This window comes from Drosophila gunungcola, unplaced genomic scaffold (genome assembly GCF_025200985.1).
Source record: "Drosophila gunungcola strain Sukarami unplaced genomic scaffold, Dgunungcola_SK_2 000001F, whole genome shotgun sequence".
Taxonomy (NCBI): Eukaryota; Metazoa; Arthropoda; class Insecta; order Diptera; family Drosophilidae; genus Drosophila; species Drosophila gunungcola.
Genome location: NW_026453197.1, coordinates 4,444,814 through 4,455,001, shown reverse-complemented (window position 1 = coordinate 4,455,001; position 10,188 = coordinate 4,444,814). Strand labels below are relative to the sequence as shown.

At 44.0% G+C, this 10,188-nt stretch overlaps 1 protein-coding gene across 6 annotated transcripts in view; it reads right to left on the bottom strand.

Moving 5' to 3' along the window:
• The window catches only part of LOC128262080 (protein abrupt), a 53,777-nt gene that overhangs the window by 2,650 nt on the left and 40,939 nt on the right, over positions 1 to 10,188 (bottom strand). For 4 of the 6 annotated variants that reach the window (XM_052996122.1, XM_052996123.1, XM_052996121.1 and 1 more), the window contains exon 8: positions 1,156 to 4,479. In XM_052996122.1, the coding sequence (XP_052852082.1) occupies positions 3,305 to 4,479 (1,175 nt within the window). In that variant the 3' untranslated portion in view covers positions 1,156 to 3,304. Of the gene's footprint in view, positions 1 to 354; positions 1,069 to 1,155; positions 4,480 to 10,188 lie in introns of those variants that run through there. The other 2 variants (XM_052996124.1, XM_052996127.1) reach the window with 1 other exon arrangement.

Genomic DNA, 10,188 nt, shown 5'->3' with positions numbered 1-10,188 from the left:
TGTTGTTTGGACCTTCTCGAGCTGGGCTGTTTTAAAGTTAAGTTAATGGAATCATAACCCATAACAGGAGCTGTGACCCGATAATACCATGATTCCATTACCTACACCCAGAAAAACCAATTCCTTGATTAAAGGAAAAACTGCCTTTTAAGAATAATGGACTAAACATGAACTAAAAGATGAGCCTATCAAATATTTTTAGAAAAAAACATCCTAAGAAATTACTTAAGTGATATGACCTTAAGTAATTTTTTCCTTAATTTTATGGTAGGCTCATCTTTTTTTTTCCCTAAAATTAAGGAGTTTGGCTTTCTGAGTATAGTGTACAATATTATCTATAGAACAGACACTCACCGAATGTGTTCTCCGTGATGAACTGCAGATAGGTGTCCAGGAGGGACTGGCCGGCGGCATTGCTGTTGGGCATCTGCACGCCCAGATCCTTGGGCTGGCCCAGGGCGGCAGCGGTGGCCGCCGCGGCGGCCGCCTCGTTCCGCATCCGGGCGTGCCCGAAGTTGCTCAGCAGGCTCTCGTGGTAGCGGCTCAGGTCGCTGCTGCTGCCGCCCATGCCATAGAGGCCGTTGCCCGTGGTCAGATCCTCGGGATCCTCGTCGGAGTCCTCGGCATCGTCCAGTGGTCCGCCGCTGGCGTTGCTCAGGTCCAACTTGGCCTGGCCACTTCCTACTCCGCCGCCGCCGGCGCCACCGCCGCTGCTGCCACCGCTACCGCCGGTGGGCGAGGCACGGGCCCTCAGCTCCGCCGGGGAGATCTTCACGCCCGCCTTGGCCAGGAGGCGCGAGGCCAGGTCCGGATCGAAGGCGCTGGGCATGGGCAGGACGGGCAGGTCCTTGGTGGAGATGCCGCGGTGCTGGCGCGACATGTGCGAGTGCAAGGAGTTGCGCGACTTGGCCACCGTGCCGCACAGGACGCATCGGTAGCCGGGACACACGGTGTGCTTGTCCTCCAGATGGGTGCGCAGCGTGTGGGCGGAGCGGTAGATCTTGCCGCACTTGGGGCAGGGACGCGGATCGGTGGCCCGCACTCGCATCTCCAGGGAGCGTCGCGAAACTGTAAGACACAATTAAATGCATATATTAGTTTGATTCGGGTCAAATGGTGTTCCGCGTGGAGAGACCAATGAAAAGGCAACTCAACTCGTCTTCGTTTGCTCTTTATTGTTCACCAAAATAGATTTGCATTCCCGCAGGCAACACAGATACAAGATACTCGTCGTTCTAGATACATTTGTTTTTGCCCCTCAGACAATTTTGCAAACTAAAATGGCATACAAACTGCTTGTTTTCTCTTGTTTTTAGGCTTTATAAACTACAATTGTAAAATTGTCCGCTTCGAAATAGAATTTATGTTTAGTCAATATCGAATACAGCCTCGATACTCGTCCTTCTTTAGCCAGTTTTGCACTGAAGCTTCGATTTTGGTTTTAAGTTTTGGTTTTAGTTTTTAGTGTGTTTTTGTTTTGATTAACATTATAGGAACCTTTTTACGTATGTCTGCTCTTGGAGTGTTATGCCGCCAATCGAATCGAATTACAGTTTAGTCAACCTAAGGTAATCAACAAAATATATCATCTCCTTGAATTTTCAACTTTCTCTAATACAAATCGTTTTCAGTTTTTGGTATCTCTTTTTAATGCTCAACTTTAGTTTACTTGTGTTTTTAGTTTTCTTTTTTCAGTTTTCACGTTTAATTTTCTTTCGTTTTTTTTTTTGTTTTGGCTAAAAATATATTACGCAGGCACATTCTATTTTGTTTCAGTATCAATATTCATAATAACTACTTTATATATTTCTATATTCTTTGTTTGCTTGTTTGCTTGTTTTAGCTCTTTATCTACATAGTTATCTCACCCTCTATGGCTTAATCGTACGTATTTTGCTTATGTAACTCTATGAATTAATGTTATTATTCTTCTTGTGAGTAGTTTTTCGGTTTTGGTTTTGGTTTTGGTTTCGGTTGCTTTTTCACTTTAATACTGCACATGCTTTACTGGAGCGTTTCTGGAGCCGAGTCCCACAGATTCTTCGTATCTCTCTCTCAGCTAATGTAAAGGAATTTAAAGTTTGAGATTTGATTTTGCCTTAGCTAAACATATCAGAGCTGTAGGTGTCTGCATATGTAATATACTTTATCGCATATAGGAACGTATTAATTGTTGTAAGTAATCCTAACCCAAAGCGTTTTATCTACCGCCGCCAGCTAAGAAGCTCCTCCTCACTCAATGTTTTCAACATCATTTCTTAGCTAAAATTTTAGCACTTGTTGTTAGTTGGTTTCATGGAAAAAATAAATACACAAAATGTTTATCTGAATTTAGAAATAATATTAATGGTATCAATAAACTGCACTATTTAGGAATCGTTGAGAAATAAAGGAAATAAAAGTAAAAATTTAAATAATCTTATGAGTTGTCAAAGAATATTTGCATTAGGTTTCTTGAGTAGGAAATAAAAAAAAACAAACAAGCTAGATTCAAGTAAGTCCTAACTGAGTTTAGGTTTATATCCGAACTAAGAAATAATAATAAGGGTTTGGTTAACTTGTTAAGATAAAGAAACAGTACAGATATCAATAAAACCTTTGAGAAAGGAAGTGAATCCATGATGGATTTTAAAAGCTTTACTGCATCTGGATGCTCAACAAATTCCTGCTGACTGAAAACTGTTATTGAATAAGAACAATAATTTGTATTGGAAAACTAAATAACCAAAAATTTAGATATAATTATAATGGCTTTAATGAAGTTTAGGGATATTTTATGGAAAAGCACCAGTAAATATATGAATAAGCCCTTAAGTTCTTGGAAAGCCTAGAAAACCTATAATGAACCCAAGTAAGTCCTTTTATTAGTTTTTGAATCTGTATCAGCGCATCCCCTTTGACTGAAACCTGACAAAGACTGTTAAAAATAGTTGTTTCAGTTAAGAAAACGATCATTTGGGGAAGCTTCCTTGGCTAACTGGCGGGCAGTAAGCGATGCAGTTGTTGGCCCACAGGCAAGGATCTCTCGTGCGCTTATAGTTACAGTTACAGTTAGAGTTAGAGTTACAGTTCGAGTTCCAGTTACAGCTTTAGTTATAGTGGACTCCGACTGGGACTTGGACTACTTTTGGCTATCTACGATAGATGCGAGTGTCGCGAGACAGGGTGATTCCTTTGGGACTCTGGGATTGCGAGTTAGATTCGATTTATTGTCGCCATTGACTGACTGAGAAGCAGCAACGTAGAAAGCTTTTAGCGGGACTGACTACGCGCGGAGTAGCGTTTAGCCGACGGCCTCGCAGTTTCATTTGAAGTCGGGACCGCCGGCGAAGGGGCCGCCCGAGGAGCGCATGGCCTTCATCTTGGCCCACTGCAGGGTATGCTTGATGCGCATGTGGTTCCGCACGGAGTTGGGGTGCGCAAAGCGGCGACCGCACTCGATCACCGGACAGACGGGACTGTCGCGCGGATAGTGGCGGTCCAGGTGCTGGCGGAAGACGCGCTGCTCCAGCGGCGTTTCGCACAGCGGACAGGGCAGCATGTAGTTGCTGCTGCCGGCCGAAGTGGCCGCTCCTCCGCTGCCGCTGCCGCCCACAGTCACTGGGGCGGCAACGACTGCTCCAGGTCCTTGTCCTGGTCCCGCCACCTGGCCACCTGGTCCGCTCGCATTGTTGCCCGGACTGCTGGCCGAGGCAGCCGCCGCAGCAATGGTGTTCTGAAAGAGTTCCGGGAAATCGCGCGACCTGCTCAGCGCAATGGTCCTGGCCATAAAGAGATTGGCCGTCAGCTGCTGCTGGTGCGACTGTTGCAGCTCATCCAGGTACTGCTGCTGTTGCTGGTGTTGCTTGTGTTGCTGCTGGTGCTGCTGCTGCTGCTGCTGTTGGTGTTGCTCCTGCTTCATGAGCAGCGTTTGGTAGAGCGTGGACTCGCTATCCTGGCGCGTTCTCTTCATGGTCAGCGAAATGGCCGAGGAGGCGGAGGAGGAGCGATCGTCCTCGTCCTCGTTGCTGTTGTGCTGCTGCTGCTGCTGATGCTGCTGCTGTTGCTGCTGCTGTAGCGCCTGTTGTTGCTGCTGCTGCTGGTTGTGGTTGCCGCTGCTGCAGTCCTGCATGTCCTGATCCTCCTCGCTGTCGTTCCAGGACCGAGCCGACGGCGTGGGCGATGAGTTGGCCGAGCGGTTCTTCTTGGTATTATTATTATTGTTATTATTAATACGATGCTGATGGTTTTGGTGGTGGTGGTGGTGGTGGTGGCGATGATGTGGCTGGTGGTGGTGGTGCGGCTGGTGGTGGCTGCGTCGCTGGTCGAACAAGTGCCGCTGCTGCTGCTGCTGTTGCATCAGTTTGGCCAACTTGCAGGCCGCAGGACGACGGTCGGCAGCATGGGCTTCATGTGGCTGCTGCTGCTGGAGAAGATCCTCCTCCACATCCGGCTCCAGAACCTCCTGCTTGATGGCACTCTTGGCGTTCAGGAATGTGCCTGCGATCCAAACATTTCGAGTGGCAAGTTGGGAAGGAAGTCAATGTGAAATCGAAAATCAGAAGCTAAGTAAAGGTATTCTCTAACAGTTTCATTCGGCAGCTTCAATTTTGATGTTCGAGTGTGTGGAACGAACGTGTGTGTGTTTTTTTGGAGGAGGAAGAGTGGGTTCAATTTTGAGTTCCATCATTAGCAGCAGCAACAACAACAACAACAACAACAGCAGAACTGAATTCACCGCCGTATTTTGTTTTTAACAATTTTCATCTGCATTATTTAGTGCCAATTTCTTTCTTTTTATTTTTCTTGGGTACAGATTCAGTTCTAAATGTTTAGGATATTGCTTTAACTACTCTTTCTCTTGGAATTACACACACACACACTGTTTAAGCCAATATTTTTGCTCCATTTTCTTTGTTCAGCCAATTACATCGGTTTAGGTATTTCGTTATATAAAGTATTTAGGTATATAATACATATAACATTCTACATAAATATATTGTTTTTGGCAGGCAAACAGGCAAATGATTATTTAAATTATATTACAAGATGTGCAAAACATTCTAAGAAACTAAAAATTAATATGTATTATTATTACTATCGATGCAGTGAAACTCACATATGTAATCTTTTATGCAATTTTTTAATATCTTATTAAAATTTAAACGATGGATTAGGTTTGCCGTTTAAAGACTGCAAAACGCATATGTATCGCTGGGGAAATAGGGTGGACCAAAAAAAAAAAGGAGAGAAGGGGAAAGCGTATCGCGTGTTATGGAACCATTGCCGGATTGGACGGGCGTACAACTCTATATGCGAACTGCGATTGTGCATATACATATTGCCCATATCCGAGTGGCGTGCAGGAACACACCTGGCCCCGTCCCTAAATTAAGATTCACCCTTTGCATTCCGCCCGCTCCCATTTGCAGCGCCATTTCCACTTCCACTTCCACATCCACTTCGATTTCCATTTCGTTTCGTTTCGTTTCAATATTCGATAATAATAAATATTGAAAAATAAAACGCAATTTAATGTCTACAAAATTGCCAAGGCCCATGCCAGAGGGCTTCGGAATTGGAATATTGAGTCATTTTTTGGGATGGCCAGAGATTTTCGAGGCGAGGGTGCAGGTCATGACGCAAGGCGACCCCAAAAAAGGCTGAAATCAAATTAAACAATTTAGTTCTGCCTTTGTGCGTGACAACTCAAGGGAGAAGGCAAACAGTTCGGCTGCATAAATATATCGTATATCAAGTGAAAAATACAATAAAATTCAATCGAATAAAATGGGAAATGCAATATGCATCCGTATTATATACCATATAGCTGGCCCTGTCTGGCGAACGAGCTGACATACGGTATGCTTAGGTGCACATGAAACATGCATGGCCGCATCACAGTTTCCTTCGGCGAGCTCCTCGTCGATTGGCCGGCGCCAGGACATCGAGCTGGCATCCTATCCGAGCAGGACAGGATGGGGCAGCTCCTGGCTGCTGATCGCCTTTGACCAGCCAAGCACATTGCGAATTTGTCACATTTGAGGAATCCGAAAGGATGTCGGCCCTGCCTGCAAGTGACAGCCACAAGAACAAGTCCTGAAAGAGGACATTGTGTGGCCCGGATCAAATCAGGCGTAAGACTTCCCCTTACCGCCCCCTTCACCCCCCACCTTATTCCCCTGACAAAAGTGCACTTTTTGTGAAAGATGCGTTTGGACCTGGGCTCAGGTGTGTGAGAATAAACTCCCACTTGCCGCATAGGAGCCCATTGAGCCTCGCCTGAAATCCGGAACCCGGAACCGTGTGCGTTGGTCTGTGCGTAATTTTACAGCAACTTGTTTCCACTTCCACCCCCCTGCTATTTTGGGCCACCCCTGTGGCTGTGCATAATTAATGAAATATAAAATGCAAAGCTCAATTTTTCCTAATAATTATGCATCATAAATGTTTATTTTTGTAAACGCAAAGACTGCAAAGCTGGGATGAGACAATAGATGATTCAATTTATGTCATTTATTCAGTGATATTTATCCTTGGACAATAGACTAGGCTGAGGTACTACTCGGCAATAATTATATATCATTTACTATATAAGAGTTGAGCTGTGTTGATATATTACTAAGAAAATACTTTCATTGTGAGGTACAAAGTCTTAATGTATTGTATATTATATTATTATATGTTACAGTTATTATTTTTATTTATTTAGTATTTAATTAATTATTTATTAAACTCGGGTTTGGGGATATTTGTAATTACATTAATCGTGTTTAAAAACTTGCATTTATAAAGGAAACGCAAAATTTCCAAAACTGATGTCCAATTTGAGAAAGTTGAGAAACCTTTTCTTAGAAAATTATTTAAATCAAGTTTTATTTATTTATTTTTTTTGATTCATAAGGGAACCCTAAAACTGATTCAGAACGTATTTAAATCAGCATATAAATCGAATTCATGTTATTTAAAATATAATTATAAAATAGTATTTGTATCTCAACATTTGTAATTTATTAATTGAAATACTAATACATAAAAGGGTAAAAAAAGGGTTCCTAAAATACTGCCATTTACTAATGCCTGCTCTCCATTTTAATAAAAAAAAAACGTAGTTCTTGGACTTGGGATGATCTGCCCGTGGTTAGTAATTGTTAATTTCCGCTCACAAAGAACCTCTGCGATTAAAGATATTCCAGGGCGTGCACACCTATTCGAAGTCTTGGGCTTGGTGAGCGATTGCCACTGGCCCATCAATTATGGCCGCATGCGAGCGCGTTTTCTGTGCCAATTCGCGTTAAGGAAACCCATCGGGTTATGCAAGACATTGGACTTTGGACACCGGACGGTGGACGTTGGACGATGGAGGCTCCGCACCCACATCAATTACCAGCGGAGCATTCAATCGCAGCGCGACGGCAATCAGTCGGAGAACGAGTTCCAGTCCGTGTCCGATTCCGATTCCGATTCCGATTCCCAGTCCGAGTCCTTATTCTCGTCCTGAGATTCCAATCCCTGTGCGAGGAGGACTCGCATGTCGCGGTCCTGTTAGCGGCAATAGAAATTAGCTTTATTAAAGATAAAGCGGCGACGCGACTCGGGTAACATTTCCTTTCGCGCCAAGGGGCCATTATAGCAAGGCCCCTCCCCCTCCCCGCCCTCTTTTTCTGGTCTCGTTTTGCATTTCGAAAATGGACTGCAGAATGTGGGGTGGGGTGGGGTGGGGTGATGGAGGTGCCGGCGAATAATGAATTTTTCTATATAAATCACTCGCGTCAATGGGCCTGGCCATTGATATTATGGCCCCCCGTTCCGCGGCCAATGTGTAAACATTTCCCAGCGCCGCTTTGTCTCTGTCCAGGGGTTAAAAAGTCCAGGGGGCTATACTACCATAGTCAACGGGTTGGTTGCAAAGGGCGCGTCGTAGTCGTAGCCGTAGGTGTGTTTAACGGTCATTTCTCGATGTCTTGCGATCGTTATCACCTCGCTTATTATTATTATTGTTATTGCTGTTATGCATATATTTTGCCCTCGAGGTCCCTTATAATATTGTCCAGCCTTTTGTTCTTATTGGAATTTATTACTTAATAAGTTTTCGGGGTAAAATGGTTTTTGGTTTTCCTGTTTTTTTTTTGTTTTTTTTTTTTTTTTGTTAGGTCGACCAACCCACTCAGATTTTTACGAGCGCTCACTCAGCAATATTTCCATTGCTTTAGAATTTTTGAGAGTGACCAAAGAATCGGTCGGCAATTCGAAATCTTGGCATATAATATAATAAAACTATAAAACTGCGGGTCGGACGTCTATGGGTTTTTATTAATTTTTATGGTCCGTTTTATTTGCGAATTTTAGCCATAAAACGGGTGAATATCTGCGATTCAAGTATCTGACGGATACAAATTGGCGACGTCCTGCAGTTTTACGATCTCCGACTGCCGAAATAGTTGTGATTGAATTATGGATAAAGTGGCTTACTCGGCCGGCGATTTCATATGCGACCAAGTGTCGTAAAATCGCTGACCGAATTCATTAGATACGCACTTCGTTCTGTCCTCAGTTAATTAGCTTTCGGGGTTATCTTTTGGCAGGGGGTTGAATTTGTCTTTGTACGCGAACCCGAACCCACTTTAGATTGCCAACGCTGCCCAGATGTCAGACGACACATGCCGGGACAATCCATCTCTGCATTTGTTTATCTTATAAATAAAACGCAGCCACAAAAGAAAAACAGCAACAAAAAAAAATCGCAAAGTTTCGTCCACTTGGGAAAGGGGGTGGGGCGAAAGGGGGCGGGGCATCGGCACGTACGGCCAGCCAAAAGCCAAACGAAATGTTGTTTAAACTTTGCAAACAAGTTTGCTTGTTCGCTTTGCTTTCTTCCACTTTTCTTTTTAGATACACTTTCCAAGGATGTTTGAGTTTGGGACTTGACTTTGTTATAAAACTAAGATTTTTAATATAAAAATTGTGTTACTGCATCTTTAAATATTTTCCGAGAGCTTTAAAAAACCAAATTAAATGTAGGTAAAGTAAGTTTTTTAAAATCATCGATCCCTTTTGCCCTTGTAAGTATGCTTTAATTTTCTGAATACAATTCTGTCTTACGAGTATAAGCTTCAATGCTTTATAATCCTGTTAAACATTATATACTGTGAACTATCCCATCTCATAGTTGGCAAAGTAACCATTGGTTGTTAGGGTATTTTGGGCATTCGGTACCCTTTTATTCTACCTTTTTAATCTTTGTTGTCCCTGCACAGACATATGACTGTAAGTGTGGGCGGCGACTTCGTTTCGCATTCCCTCATAGATAGCATTTGAAATTGAAAGCGAAATTGCCGTTGAGCATGTGTGACGACAGTGAAGTTCCGGGGCGTTGGGCGGGGGACACCGAGTGATATATGAACTGGCAGGCCACCTCACCTCCCCCCTCCAGCTTTTCCGAATTTCCCCAAAACACCGACATCAGCATTGACATTCGCCATCGACAGCGCAGTTTTTGGGGAAAAGAGGCGAACAAAAAAATGGTAAGTGACGCCTCGAATGCATATTCAAGGCGGACAGGACACATGCCAAGATCGAGTCGAGAAGTTTTGTGTACACACTGGGCATGGGGATATAGGGATACAGGGATTCGAGGACTCAAGAACTCAAGGATTCCGGGGCAGCTGTTCCTTGGCCTGTGACGAATGTTGATGGCCCCGGCCGATAATACCGTTTGTTTGTCTGCCTTTTTTTTTTAACTTTTGAAATGAGAAAAGTTTTAGTGGGCCAACGTGTTTTTAATATGATTGAGGGGAGGGAGTTACATACTTGCGATAATAAAAATCCCCAGCAGAAAGTGTTGCCTACTTAGGTGGGCCAGAATCGAAATTAGCCGGGCTTAAATGGCGGTGCCAAGCTGGTGGTGCCCATAAATTAGTCAGACGGCCCAGATGTGGGTGGTCCAGTTGGGACACACACATGCACACCCCTCCCCCCAAACACACACGCACACACACTCACAGAGATAAAACGAGCAGGCAAGTTAAAAAGGATAAATCGCTTGTGTTCATCGCTCTTCGCACATAATAAATGTATCTTTTACTTGCGCCGCATGAGGAGCGTAAGTAACTCCCCGTGAACCACCAAGAAGCACCACTGCCCAAACACCCAGCCACCCACTCAAACACCCACCTACCCACACACATGCCGCATAGCACTCATGTATGA